This window comes from Formica exsecta, unplaced genomic scaffold, assembly GCF_003651465.1.
Source record: "Formica exsecta isolate Colony F162 unplaced genomic scaffold, ASM365146v1 scaffold161, whole genome shotgun sequence".
Taxonomy (NCBI): domain Eukaryota; kingdom Metazoa; phylum Arthropoda; class Insecta; order Hymenoptera; family Formicidae; genus Formica; species Formica exsecta.
In genome coordinates this window covers 63,150-77,735 of record NW_021848930.1, presented here as the reverse complement: position 1 = coordinate 77,735, position 14,586 = coordinate 63,150, and the positions used below count along the sequence as shown (strand labels likewise).

Sequence of the window (14,586 nt, the reverse complement as noted above, 5' to 3'; positions counted from 1 at the left end):
ATGACATCAGTTACTGTAGAGCCCATACGGCATGCTGCAAGCCGTAAAACACACATATCTTTTGCCACTATGGACGAATGGTTAATGATTTTACGATCCTTGTCCGAAAGATTACCCCGATATTTCTCTTTGAGATAACCATGTGTGATTCGTATGGAAGCATCATAATCACACCACACTGGCTTAGATCCTGTCGATGATAAAATTTTCTCCAGAGCCCCGCCAGAAGCCACAGTTTTTGACAAGTTGATTCCTCCTCCCCTGGTAACTGCGTCTCCAACATAATACTGAGCAAATAGATCTGTATCATCAATATGATCCGGTGTTTTACAATTAATTTCGTCTGCATCTATCAAATCCAACTCTTATAACTCGTGCTTTACAAGATCCAATGTTTTATTTAATACTCTTAAATTTCCAAATCTGTTAAGCAGATTTCTCGTGTCCAAATGTAACCCCGCGATCTCCAGATGTAGCCACACCTTATTTAAATCTGGTCCTCATACCTTGGAGTATCGTAAACCCTAGACATGATCACCGAGAATTTTAAAAACAGTGTGTCTACACGTATAAGTTCACCAAAAGGTCCACAATTGGAGAAAGTCGTTCGCTATATGACGCAATACCCATAAACAAAGGGTGATGCGTTTATAACAGAAAAACGCGATTTTCACACGAAAGAAAATCACAATGTCTTTTCCACGAAGGCTGATAGAATCGAATACCGTGGTTCACACGAAAATCTGTATCCCACTTCTGAGCTGAAAGAAGTGAACGGCGGATCGACAGGTTATTTGCCTGTAAATCGCCGGAAATCCATTGTCAGGATAGGCGTGGATGGATTTTGCTGTGAAAGGTATGAAGATCGGACACAGATTTTATAAATATAAAACACTACGTTTATTATCGCGTTATTAGCCTTAAGCGCTCGGATTAAAAACAATACTCTCTACTGTGGCAGTCTAAGGGCGGTATTCATAGTCCAAGCTCAAGACAATACTTAAGATCATCTTGGTCAAGATTATGAAAACTATCAAACTATTCTTGAGACAGTTGGCTGTGAGACGATTATTGTATCTCCAAGTACTTGCTGCAAAAATATATTAAATTATATTAATAGTATAATATTATAAAACAGATGTGTGTGTAAAACAGATATTCTCTGAAATAAATATAAATATTTATCTTATATATAATATATTATATCGTATATGTTTTATTATATAATTACGTATATAATTATATACTATATCTTAGTTAGTAAGAAAAGGATAGCTTTTTAATTTTATAGGGCAACCTGCTTCCACCGGCTATATCCTTGGGATGCGCCGAGAGCTAGGACTAAACTAGTGGATTTAGGAGAATGACGTAAGGCACCGGAATTAGTCCTCGCTAGGGCTTTACTAGATGTGTTATGGTTAGAAACGTACGCATGCGCAAATAGGTATATAGAATTCAAGGATCTTCTATATTTTCTAGGAGGGCAATTAGTTGATCTATATCTAAATTACCGTCTAAAAAATCACAAATGAGTCTAATGATTAATGTCAGGATTTGTTCGCGCTCTCGGTTTACTATGGCTTGAACTTCTTCGTCAGTACATAAAGATTTCATTATCCGAAAAGATTAATTGAACATCTCGTTATGATTTTAAGCTGGTTAGTTACGAATCTAAATATCTAGTATATTCATCTATACTTAGATGTTCTTCGGGCAATTGATCTTTTATGGAAAATTTTATGGAGAAATTTGTCCAATCTGGCACGCATGTCATGGAATGTATAAACGATCGGTATTGGGTATGTGTCGTCGGCTGGTGCGTTAGGTGCGATTTTTACATTGGTTTGTTCTGGTGGGTTTTGTGGAATTACATCTGGTTGAGGTTGTGGTTGTGATCTATTAGCTAAATATAACAATAAGTGTGTGAAGGAGCTCCATATGGCTCCGAGTAAATGTAAACTGCAACCGTATGCCGCATGTAACGCATATCCGTGTATTAAAGCGTCAAAAATAATTTTTACAATTCTTATGATAATGAATATGCCAAAGATACCAGCAGTAGCTGCGCCGAAGGTCGTGAAACCGTTCCATATTTTTGCTAAGATATTATTATAAATTTTATTTAACGAATTTTCGTCCAGTAAATTTTGTAGGGAGACAGTATCGGATTGTATGGCTTGCCTCGTGAAGCCTCGGGCGATGGTATGTAGGACAGCGCTTTTCTTCGTGGGGAACATTATGTGATCCCTTAAATCGTCTAAATCTTGTTGAGAATAAATACCGCTAGTAGCCAGTGATTTAGGCGTTAAATACTTCTATGATAGTTTTGTGAGGGACTTTATTTCATGGAGAGGATTTACCATGGATGGAGTCGGATTGAATTGAAGCCATGTTCCTTCTATATTATACAGGATTGGGAATAGCGGATTGCAATCTCTTAACGTGTCTTATCACGATATGTGATTTAGGGGTCATGAATAAAGATGTGTTTCTAAATGTTACGGGTAGTTCTGTGTGACAAGTGTTTGTTTTACATAAGGTAACTTCTATAGGCACACATTTAATAATATGAATCCCCTCTCCTGATGTCACCACCATATATCTTGGCGATTTCATCATTCGGTAGGCGAATTCGTCAGGTTGTATTGCAGCCAGAGATAACGTATTTTGTATCACCTGTTTTTCCAATTCGCATTTTTGCGTAATAATGTCTCTGTATAGAGAAGTAATCTAGCTTCTCATATACTTCTCAACATACACGAACTTCGAGTTTGCGTATGTGAACAAGTCCAGATTGATTACTGTAATTCTGGATCTTAGTGTATACCCATAGATAATATGTCTGCGTGTAAGTGTTAGCGCGAATGTTGTGTCCTGTGATTCTAGTGTAAAGATGGTTGTGTTTTGAGAGTTCAGGAGGCCTATGAATTTGGTGGATGTGCCCTCGTACAAAACGTCATATGACTCGAACCCGCAAGCGGTGTTTGATATCCCTTCCCAGAACGTGTATCCATCGTCCGAGTCTACGCAAGACTCTTCTGCTAAATCACAGACTGTACCTGACTTTAGCATTATCTTCCCTGCGTTTAGCCTGACTGGTACGTATGAATCTCTAAGCGAAATTTTGACGGTTGCTTGGACTATTACGTCATCCCACGTCCCATAAAAGTCCTAATATTGAATACCTTTACATGTGCCATCTACATTTACCTTCCCCGCGAGCGTAACGCTTCTGTAATAAGATACTATCTGCAATTCGACTTAAGACCGTCTATTATCTCCGCGGTTCCTATTTTTAAAAGGCCTTCTTTATGCATCTGAATGCATCTAGCGCGAGAAGTTTCTTGCAAGTATTTAGCGTATCCATTGTGGACAGCCGAAATGTGGGAATGCATTCCACAATGGTATATTGCTCTCAAAATTTCTATTTTGCACTGGACGATGTGGGTTTGTGCGTAGTTCGACAATTGTAATAACTGTATGTACGTGCTAGTTGTTATAGGTGTTTCGACATCTAGATCGCATTCGCCGGATCGTAATGATACGGTGGTTACATTTAGGTAGGCCCCTCTGCAATCGTATGCGATAATGGCTTGAGTGCCAGAGAGTGCTGTTGCAATAGTTGACAAGAATAATAGCGTTCGGTAGCCCTTAAAAGAAATATAATATAATAAAATATAAAGTCGCAGATAATATGTTTGTTCGTGTTGTTTTATATTACAGGATGTGTAAACGTGAGTGTGTGAACGTTTGTACTAAAGCAAACAAAATGAAATATTTGTAATTAGTATTACCAGATCCAGGGGTCCGGGCCGCGTTGGCAAAAGTTTGTCTTTTTCTCGCTTTCCTTCAACCCGGATCTACGTAATGGGTGCCTTTGCACAATTTTAGTTTTGCCTAATTCGGTGATAGGTTTTATTCACGCCTTTGTGTCCTCCGATTTTTGTGGCATGCTTCTCATAGATAATGTTTGTTCTTTCTGTTATACCGGGGCATCTTATTAATGACTTGCAGACTGTTATAATTATTGGTAAGTCTGAAAGAAATCTTTTTAGATTCTTATACACAAAAATCCATGGAATCATATCGTACAGATCGTTTTGCGCTATACTAATGGTTCTTAAATTTAATTCGGTTATGGCATCTCTTAGTGATCTTAACCCTTCTATAATATCGTTTCGTTCTATCTGTATTGTTTCATTTTGTTTAATGGGGATGTTTATTAAATATTTACCGCTATTGAGGTTGGTTATTCTTACTCTTGTGAAAGTTAAGTCTTTATACGTAGGGAGTTTATTTTCGGCTGAATAATCTTTTGCGCCTTTATCGTAGGGATGTCCCCCGAGTGTGGTGAAGATGATATGGTTGTCTTTTCGGGAGAGCAGTGAGTCTCGCGTTTCATTGATTTTAAAGTCATTTTCTTCGCCTGAAGAGCGGGGTTGTGGAGAGGCGGATACGTTATCCTCACTTTCGTTTCCCGTGTTTTCTTCTGATGTTTCTGGATCGCTTTGATCAAGTTCCTGCGCTTGTTCATCTAGATTTTCGTTTAGGCTTTCAGTGTTGGGGAAGTAAAATTGGGATGGGACTCTTGTGGTTGCCGGTGGAGTTAGTAAAGCGTTCTCATTTAAGTCGTCGATCATTATTTGCCGTTGGTGGTCAAGGTTTAATGTGCGATTATCATCATTAGAAGAAAAGGTAATGGAAGGTCTAGAGTGTTGCGTAGCTGTCCGATATGAGAAAAGGGATTCATTCGAATCGTCATCAGATTTTGTCAAGGAGATTTTAAAGTCATTTTCTTCGCCTGAAGAGCGGGGTTGTGGAGAGGCGGATACGTTATCCTCACTTTCGTTTCCCGTGTTTTCTTCTGATGTTTCTGGATCGCTTTGATCAAGTTCCTGCGCTTGTTCATCTAGATTTTCGTTTAGGCTTTCGGTGTTGGGGAAGTAAAATTGGGATGGGACTCTTGTGGTTGCCGGTGGAGTTAGTAAAGCGTTCTCATTTAAGTCGTCGATCATTATTTGCCGTTGGTGGTCAAGGTTTAATGTGCGATTATCATCATTAGAAGAAAAGGTAATGGAAGGTCTAGAGTGTTGCGTAGCTGTCCGATATGAGAAAAGGGATTCATTCGAATCGTCATCAGATTTTGTCAAGGAGAGTATGGAAGCGCCAGGAATAGGTGGGTTTCTAGAAAGTGCGTCTGCTACTACGTTAGTTTTTCCTGTTTTGTATTGTATTTTATATTCGTATTCTGAAAGTTTTAACCTCCATTTCCATAACCTGGAGCTGGAATCCTTGATCGAATGCAGCCAGACTAACGGCTTATGATCTGTAAGGATTGTAAACTTCCTGCCGTATAGATAATGCCTGAAGTAGGTCACGCAGTAGACGACGGCTAGGCACTCCTTTTCTATAGTTGAATATCTTCCTTCTGCCTCGTTCAAAGTTCTGGAAATATATGAGATGGGTAAGTCTTTCCGTACCTGCCCTTGACTCAGTACGCCTCCTATAGCATATCCACTGGCGTCTGTAGTCAGTAGGAATGCTTCTTTAAAGTTTGGATATTGTAAAACGGGTTCTTTTAATAGTTCATGTGTCAGTTTGCTAAATGCTGTTTCCTGTAACGACGTCCATATGAAAGTTTTATCTTTTTATGCTAATTTTCGGCACTCGGCTACTCTATGTCCTGGGAGCTTGCTTGAATTCGGTCCTGGCTGGCCCGGTATCAAGGGTCTAATCCATGGTCGCGGCGCAGGAGTGTTATTCGGGTTCGGATTTTTCAAAATGGATCTTGGCCGTTCTATCTCAGGAGGTTTAATATTATTTACGTCTGAACGCATTGTGGGAAAAATTCGCGGAGTATTTTGGCGTTTGAGCCTATCGGGCCTAAATTTGCAACTCCGATAGTGGCATTCGAATCGTCTAATATTGATTTAGTTAGTTGGGCGACCAGCGCCGGGTCATTAGAATTTTCTAGCAAAATCTTTGAAAAACTCGAGCCTTCTTCTTTGTTATTAAAATCTTTCAAGTTTCTGCGGTGGTCGGCTCGGTCTGCACTGTGATGGGGTGCGCGGTCGCCTGGGCCGGTTCCCTGGTCGCGCTTAGCGTCGGGCGGCCCTCCGCGTTTCCCGACGCCTGCATAGCGTTTCTGTAGGCTAGTTTTCGACACTCGGCTACTCTATGCCCCGGGGCCTTGCAGTAGTTACAAATACCAGGGGAATTTGGTCCTGGTTGACCCGGTACTAGGAGTCTGATCCAAGGTCGCGGTGCGGAAGTGTTATTTGTGTTTTTTAGAATAGATTTCAGTTGTTCCAATTTAGGAGGTTTAATATTGTCTATGTCTGCGCATCGTAGGAAAGATTCGCGGAGTATTTTGGCGTTCGCGCTGTTTCTCAACTTCTAAATTTTTTGAAATCTTAACGGCCCATTCGATGGCCTGATCTAAGGTAGTTATATTTCGGTACTCCATGCGTGTGATTACGTTTGATGGTAGTCCATTGATGAATGCCTCGAGGACTTCTCCCTCGACTTCATTATTAAATCCGCGTGGGTTATTCGTACCCTGACGTCGATGTCCATCTAATATGGCGAATTTCAAATCTTTGATTCTGCCTGCATATCTTAGGATGGTTTCATTTGGCAACTTATACGCGTTGGCCAATTGTTTAGCGGACCTAGATGCTCCTCGGAGTCATCTGGTATTGAATATTCGAAGAGCGGCAAAGGGTAGACTTCCACCGTGTAATCGCGCTCAATCAAATTATAAGCTTTCATGTGCTCCTTCCCTCGGGAATTTTTGACTAAGGCTTTGCCAAGAAGCAACCCTTTTATTGGCTCATTTTGAGGAACGTAACCCTCTTTTCTTTCTGGGTTCGTAATATTAAAGGATACCGTTACGACGGTTCGTGACGGTACTAGTACTCTTTCCTTTTTAAAGGAAGGTACCTGAATGTCTCCAAATGCCAAGCAACCTTGATTATAGTCGATAATAGCATTATTTTGATTTAAAAATTCGGCACCTATTATGCCATCGGCAGGTATGCCGAGGTCGTCTCTGACAACATAGAATTTCGTCCTTTTTCCCATAATCTCGAAAGTGGTGTTCCAATTTAGGAGGTTTAATATTGTCTATGTCTGCGCATCGTAGGAAAGATTCGCGGGGTATTTTGGCGTTCGCGCTGTTTCTCAACTTCTAAATTTTTTGAAATCTTAACGGCCCATTCGATGGCCTGATCTAAGGTAGTTATATTTCGGTACTCCATGCGTGTGATTACGTTTGATGGTAGTCCATTGATGAATGCCTCGAGGACTTCTCCCTCGACTTCATTATTAAATCCGCGTGGGTTATTCGTACCCTGACGTCGATGTCCATCTAATATGGCGAATTTCAAATCTTTGATTCTGCCTGCATATCTTAGGATGGTTTCATTTGGCAACTTATACGCGTTGGCCAATTGTCCGCGGTATTGTGCTACGGATTTGTTAGGGGCGAAAATGTTTTTTAATTTGTCCAATAAATCTACAACGCGTGTGTACACGTTACCTTCTATTACTTGATATGCATCTCCTTCAATTTTATTTATAATGAATTGTACCAGCTGCGATTCCTGCACTGATGGTAATAGATCACGAGCACGTTCACATGCTCGGGCGAATTGAAAAATAGAAATTCGATATCCGTTAAACGGGGGAATGTTTGCAACTACGTCTTTTAATTTTAGGGTTGGCATGATTACGGGGGGTTCTTCCTGTTCCGGCAGGTCGGCGCATTCATCGTATGCGGACGCGGCGCGAGAAGCTTCGTTCATTCTTTGTTCTAAGTTGTTCACTTGTTCCGGTAATCTACGTAACCGCGACAATTCTGATTGGATTTGTGACAAAACGTGAAATAAAGAATTTGCATCGATGGACTCGCTGGCGCGTTTGGCTGTCACATCGCGTTCTTTCTGAGATGTTTTAGGTTGCGATAATTTTTCGCGGTCTTCTATATATTTTTGTTTCTTTTTGCTTTCTGAATCTAAGCTCGCGGAATTGTGGGATTTCGTGGAGTAAGCCATGGTTACCGAATTTGCTGCTTTGCTTTTTTTCTATTCGTATACGTCTACCGCGTATATGTCGATGTGCACGTAATGGTTATCGTTTGGTTTTGGTTATATCGAGCCTGGACTAATTCTGGGTTGATTAAATATAAATCGTACTTCTCTGTGCACTCGACACAGTTGAAACCCAATCTGATTGTAGTTAGTTGTGCGACGAATACAGCAGATTCATGAATAACCGCCTTAGACGACCCGCAGGGACGCAACAATAGCATTATTTTGATTGAAAAATTCGGCACCTATTATGCCATCGGCAGGTATGCCGAGGTCGTCTCTGACAACATAGAATTTCGTCCTTTTTCCCATAATCTCGAAAGTGGCTGACCCTAACGCCTTAATTGGCTTTTTAGTGATACCCTTTAAGCTTAATCTATCTTTAAATTGTAGTTAGTTGTGCTTCGCACTGTTCACAATTTATTCCAACAATGATTCCTTCTATGGTAAGGGTGTGCTTAGAAATCTTAAGCCAAGATATTTTTTCCATGCACGGTAAAGTTTGGTAACAATTTCTACAGATGACGGTTTTTTCCGTACAGTGAATGTATCCGATGCCTTTCTGGCAATAAAATATTTGTTCCGCGGGTGGGTCTGATGGTATAATAACTGGAAATTCAGAATCTCTAGGCACTCGTGGTGTCATAAAATAAGATAGTGATATGGTAGGTCGTACTTAGTACAACTGTAATTATTTATTAATTATTATTTAATATTATTCAAAACTTGATGGGGACGTATACTATGGTCCCTATTATACGTATGTAAAATCTCAAGATTCTATATCTAGGAATAAGAAAAATTAGAATTATTATTTATTTAAATTATAGGTTTAGGCTAACGGGAGTTATATCATGTATTCTCCTCTCTTAGCCGAGTTAAACAAAATCAGTCTCGATCCTCTCCGATGAGGCATTAAAAACAAAATAGCGAAATTTTTTATTTTTATTTTTCCTTTTAAATGAATATGCCTATTCTAATCAAGCTGAATTTTAGCAGTAATGCTTTATCACTCTCCCTGCGTCGAAAGAGTTCACTTCCGTCACTCTAGGACAAACCGTTAAAAACAAAATGGCGGATTTTTCGATCTCTGCGATTTGTCTAAAATTTTGTGTGGACCTTATTTTTGATGTTTAAAAATTATCTAGAGTAGTTTCAACTCAAAAATCTCACGTATATGAAAAAACAAAATGGCGGCCGAAATCGTATCTTTGCTTGAAACGCTTGGCGCCCAAGTTTCGTCAAGATCGGAGGTGACGTTTTATTTTGCATGTACAATGGAATTACTGATGATTTTAGAATATTTGTACGGCTCAGTTTATCTGATATAGCAATAATATGAATAATATGTAATAATATAGAACTTAATTTTAATACGTACGATCAAAGTCGCCTCACTAAGAAGAGAGAACAAGCAGCAAGGGCGAGCGGGGTCGCCTCTCACAGCCCTCATCACGTCTATCGAATGCACAAAATCTTCAGCAACAATGAGCGGTTTATCCGCTCGAAACCGTCGCTTGAGATTCGCCTCACGCCAAAAGGCAAGCACGCACACTCAAAATAATTGAATATCTCGAATAATTTAAATAAATGTATTCACTCGCGTAATTCAAAAATTTATTAAAAGAACGGAAATGATTTCAAATTGGAGCTCAAATTCTAAATTAAGAATCGCGCACAACACAATTTCTGAAAGAAAATGGTTAAACACAATTAATTGACAGGTAGGCTTATGCAATCCTACCGCTGCCACCAAAAATTTATGTCACGTCCCAGTGTTCGAAGTTAATAAAAAAAAAAGAAAGAAGAAAAGATAAGTATTCTGGAAACGAATTACTATCTTCAAGTGACTTAAGAGAGCGTGAACATAATAATAATAATAATAGTAAAAAGATCTAAGATCTGTATTGAGGTAGGAATATAGTGTGTTAATTATTCTCAGTATTTATTCTCTTTTATAGATGTAATATTTTATTCTTTTTCGGTCACCCTGCAATTCACCGGGTCTACCGGGGACCATAAGACTAATAACCTGTCAGTAATTATGTAGGAATAATATTTTCACTTACCATTAAATGGTTATATATGTTTAAAGAAAGATTAATATGCTGGATCCTCCTCGATTATGATTCTCCGGGAATAATACGTATGCGCTTATGGTAATGGTAGTAGTAGTTGGTACTATGCATTAAAATAAGTAACACTAGTTATTGAATAATTGAATGTTTATTATTACAGGACGTTAGACTAACGCCTGGTATACTTGTGATACAATGTAAGAATCTTTATTAAAGTCTTAAAGACTATGCGAGAGTTTGACGACGCGGGCGCCGGATTACTTTATGTCTTATGAGATTGACTGTCAGAGTAGTATACGGATTCAGAGCTTCAAAAGTAAGATGTGTCAACTGTTCGACGTTTGAAAAAGTAATGTCGGATGTTCGGTTCTCACTGAGCTCCTCCGGTCTTCAGGTGTCGGTGGGGAGATGCTGCAGTGGGAGCGTCTTCCTCTGCTTGGTGGGATAGGGCCCTAGGCTTTAGCTTCGGTCTTCGGTGCCGGTGGGATGGCCGTGGGCGGGACTACGGCAAGTGGGAGCCCGTTGGTAGGGAGCTCGACGTCACTCGGGGGTTCCCTGATGCAAGAAAGGGGCACGAAACAGAGTATGTCCTTTTCTACGTGGGCATCGGCCCCTACTCCTTAAATAAAGGCAAACGCTCGGTTTAGATATACTATGTCTATGGCTTTAGCTTCGGTCTTCGGTGCCGGTGGGATGACCGTGGGCGGGACTACGGCAAGTGGGAGCCCGTTGGTATGGAGCTTGACGTTACTCGGGGGTTCCCTGATGCAAGAGAAGGATAGCCATAGCGTTGCCTCATCCGTTGAGCGACTTCGCGTTTCATCATCTTCCTTGGTCTTCGGGATGACGACTGCCTGCATTCCTCAGTTATCTTATCGGGCGGGCGGATAAGATTATCGATCGACGGCGGACTTGCATCTCCGTGCACAGTCTAAGACTCTTATAACGCTTAGCATTGAATAAAATATTCTCTATATATATATGGTCTGTTAATAATTTCCTAAGAGGACGCTGTTTAAATTTCGTGTATCGCCTAGACGTTTCTCAATATTGAAGCTAAATATATAATACTTATTTAAATAAAAATACGTAAGTTCAAAATTTGATCATTTTATAAATTTCGTAAAAAGGTATATTATAACATTCTTGTGGTCGTCAAATCGTTTACATAGTACGAGTCTTACTAAGAATCCGATTTCTTAATGTTAATTTGCATAAACATAGGTTTTTACGTGGTGTCCTCAAAGCATGCACTGAGCATATATACCAATCACAGACGTAGTCGCTGCGCGCGCAGGTAATGAGATGCGTGCGTACGTCGGTTTTCATTAATGTCCGATAAGATTGATCCAAGAGGGTTCCATTAATATTCTATGGAATATTTTGTGTATGTTCCATACATATATCAAAATGTACACTGAATATTCCTTATTGCTCATACAAGTAGTGTTCATAGAATATTCTGAATATTTCACGATTATTTGAACGTTCTGTGAACATTTCTCTATTATTTCGGTATATACTGAACTGTTGGAATACGGATGGAATATTTCATCACCCAATATCTAGCGTTTACTGGGAGGTATGGGAAAGTGTCGATCAAGGGCATACTTAGATGCTCGATAACGATGGAAATTCGGGAGAAAGGGTAGAGTGTCACCGGAGCAATAAACCCACAGCAACCGGGTTTTAAAGGTTGGACCCCGTCCGAGTGACAACAGCAATATAGGTTCTAAGCAAAATCTAAATTTGTCTAATATTGATACTAGGAATGTTCAAGTGATTGCAGGAAGATAAATTTATTATTGGGGATTATTAAAGTTGTCGATTTACAGAACCGTTTATTTCAAATGTTGCTTCGTCAGAACAACAGATCCATGACTTTGAAATTGGTTCACGGTCAGGATATGTGGCATTGAATAAATCCGCTACTTCTCGATAAGACCTTATTTTGTCGCCATACCCTCATCATCAATACAGTGATTCTTTCCGTATCAGTTAAATGCGCACTGTTTAGATTTCGAGCCTTCTCATGGTTCGAGTATCTTTTAGTTGCTGTTTAAAATTCTTGGTCTTCTAGGGGACCTTTGTTCGAATATTTATCACGCATGGTTTAGATTCTGAAATATTAGTCTCGCCTGCTAGATATTCTTTTAGTTTATTGTTTATGCTAAGTGCAAAGAGTTCCAGAGCGTAGGCGTTTAATATTACGTGAAAGAAAAGAATCGTGGAGTCCACCGGACGTAACAATGGTATTGGTGAACATTTTAATATATTGTTGATATTTTTAATAGGCATATGTCTTATTGAGTGCGGAAAATCTTGCTGGCATTCTTCTGATTCTTTATTACTTTCTAGAAAAACTCTGCTTTTTTTTATTTTGGTCTTCTAGGTCTTTTAAGATCTTCGCAATTTTTTGGTTATCAGTATTTTCTGCTTCATAAATAATAATCTGCCACAAATTATTATTGAATTCATAATGAAATGTCGTAACCCGACCGATTTCTTAATATTAAAAGATAAAACAAGTAAAGTAGAACAGAAAAGATTGAGAAAGAGCTGACTAAAGCAAAGCATTAGAATCAGGGAAAAACCTCAAGGAAAAGTAATTAAGAAAGAATAAAAGTAATAAAAGATTATTAAAGTAATAAAGTAAAGATACGTGACTAAAGAGAAGGAAGTCACGGTCAAGTTCTCGGAAGCTGAGTAAGCAGTTGACGAGACATCTGACGAGCGGAGCACGAGACATGCTCCGGTCAGGGACACCACACTCCTCCCTAATCAACGACCTAATTGATTAAGATATATAATAAACGCGAGATGCATCGACGCTCGCTACTCGCTCGCATATACCAATAGTATCGAAGTACCGTACGTATCGCGCCCGACTATTATAATCGCGAATAAGTGATAGTATACAAGAATCTGTGAAATATATCAATTTATACCTAACGTTCAGGAGTGTCTTATTTCGAGAGTGGATCCTAATCCTTTGGGCGTATAAATCCCAAAAGACCTCTTCCTTAGCGGTTAGAGGCACAACAGAAATAATTCTTCCATTTTATTATGGAAGTAATTTTTGAAGTAAAACCTTACTTCCAACTTTTTTTATTTTGTTTCTTATTGGATAATGTTATTTCCAATTTGGCCTCCAATTTCCGCTTTAAAATGTCTTTTAATTCAGGGAACACCGAAGGCCATACGCTTTTAAAACATGGTATTCATTGTTCTTTTCTTTTGATATTTTAAACATATTTAACATATTTACAATATTTACAGTATGAGTGACGACCTTGTCGTTACAATATAATTCATGTTTTATCTTTTTATACCATTTTATTACCTCATCAATTAAGATTTGATAAATCAGGTGTGCATTTATCATGCAGACACATTTTATAAGGCCATTGCAGTCTTTATTTTCTAAAGTTTTGGCCAATTGACCGCTGAGGCCGCAAACGGTTGGTACACATTTGTATGTACTATTTCTCTTTTTAGCTTCTTCGAAAGCGGGAAAAATATTAATAATATGATAATAATAGTTCGATTGAATCATTGTGACAGGCTTTGCAGCCATTGTTGCAGCTATAGATTAGCAGCTATAGATTATCCTTTCAGTATTTGCTCTTTTTGGACATATGTTTCTTCTATCGCCCTTTTTTCCGATCATTTTATCGATGGATTATATGAAACTTCTTTTAATCCCATTGTATCTTCCCCTTCCTCCATGTGCTCTATCTCCATTATTTCCATTCCCTTTTCGTTTTTTTCGTTTTCCCTTTCTTTCTTATCTTCCATCAGCTCCTCATTAAATTTCATTAATGAAAACATCTCTTGTGATGGTAAATTGATTTCAAGTATTTTATTTTTTATCGAATGTATATTTGCCTTACTCTTGGAGTTTTCAGATAATTCATGTGAAGTACTGGAGAACATTGTTACTATTAATACTATGACACATCGGAGTTCCATGAAATATCCGTAAATTTCGGAGTGGTTTTGTAATCTCGCTTCGTCAGTTTGCCCATGATATCCTTCTCCTCGTATTTCAAGGGCCCTCGAGAGGCGATAATACATTGACATTTTTTCTGCAATTGGTGAATAAACATTCATGCCATAAGATGGAAGGAAAATGGTTCTACTTTTCGTTATAGTGAATACTTATAACAAATGGAAATTATTTATATGATGCAATAATACTTAACAATATCTACGTATATACTTTTTTTCTTTTAACATGGGGAAATCTTCATAGATATCCCCGGCTCCGGGGGGAGCCGAGGGTTATGCCGGATTCTTACCGGCTAGAACCCCATGGTGACCATCCTCTGCGGTTGGACGGGCGCCTGGGAAATGTTGCCATCCTACCAGTCGCCTGCTCCTGCTACGCCCAGTACTCCAGGCTCTATCTCGGGGGG

General features: G+C 39.1%; 2 protein-coding genes across 2 annotated transcripts; both read right to left on the bottom strand.

Annotated features, from left to right (window-relative positions):
• Nucleotides 1-1,255: 1,255 nt before the first annotated feature.
• On the bottom strand, nucleotides 1,256-5,837 carry LOC115233196. Its single transcript, XM_029803497.1, has 3 exons — nucleotides 5,696-5,837; nucleotides 4,780-5,644; nucleotides 1,256-4,404 (listed from the first exon to the last, which is right to left on the bottom strand). The coding sequence occupies exons 1-3, from the start codon at nucleotides 5,835-5,837 to the stop codon at nucleotides 3,888-3,890; spliced, it is 1,524 nt and encodes a 507-aa protein (XP_029659357.1). The 3' UTR covers nucleotides 1,256-3,887.
• A 1,278-nt stretch (nucleotides 5,838-7,115) lies between these two features.
• LOC115233195 lies at nucleotides 7,116-9,472 on the bottom strand. The gene is made up of 2 exons (XM_029803496.1): nucleotides 8,477-9,472; nucleotides 7,116-8,231 (listed from the first exon to the last, which is right to left on the bottom strand). Exon 2 carries the CDS (start codon nucleotides 8,052-8,054, stop codon nucleotides 7,116-7,118), a length of 939 nt encoding a protein of 312 aa, XP_029659356.1. The 5' UTR covers nucleotides 8,055-8,231; nucleotides 8,477-9,472.
• Between the last annotated feature and the right edge of the window lie 5,114 nt (nucleotides 9,473-14,586).

Excerpts from the sequence above, each read along its gene's own strand:
- LOC115233196 (XM_029803497.1), bottom strand. The coding sequence starts at position 5,837 with ATGCGTTCAGACGTAAATAATATTAAACCTCCTGAGATAGAACGGCCA. Across the intron at positions 5,645-5,695 it reads CCAGCCAGGACCGAATTCAA|ATAAAACTTTCATATGGACG; the intron begins GCAAGCTCCCAG and ends TAGCATAAAAAG. Across the intron at positions 4,405-4,779 it reads GAAGAAAATGACTTTAAAAT|CAATGAAACGCGAGACTCAC; the intron begins CTCCTTGACAAA and ends TGACTTTAAAAT.
- LOC115233195 (XM_029803496.1), bottom strand. The coding sequence starts at position 8,054 with ATGGCTTACTCCACGAAATCCCACAATTCCGCGAGCTTAGATTCAGAA.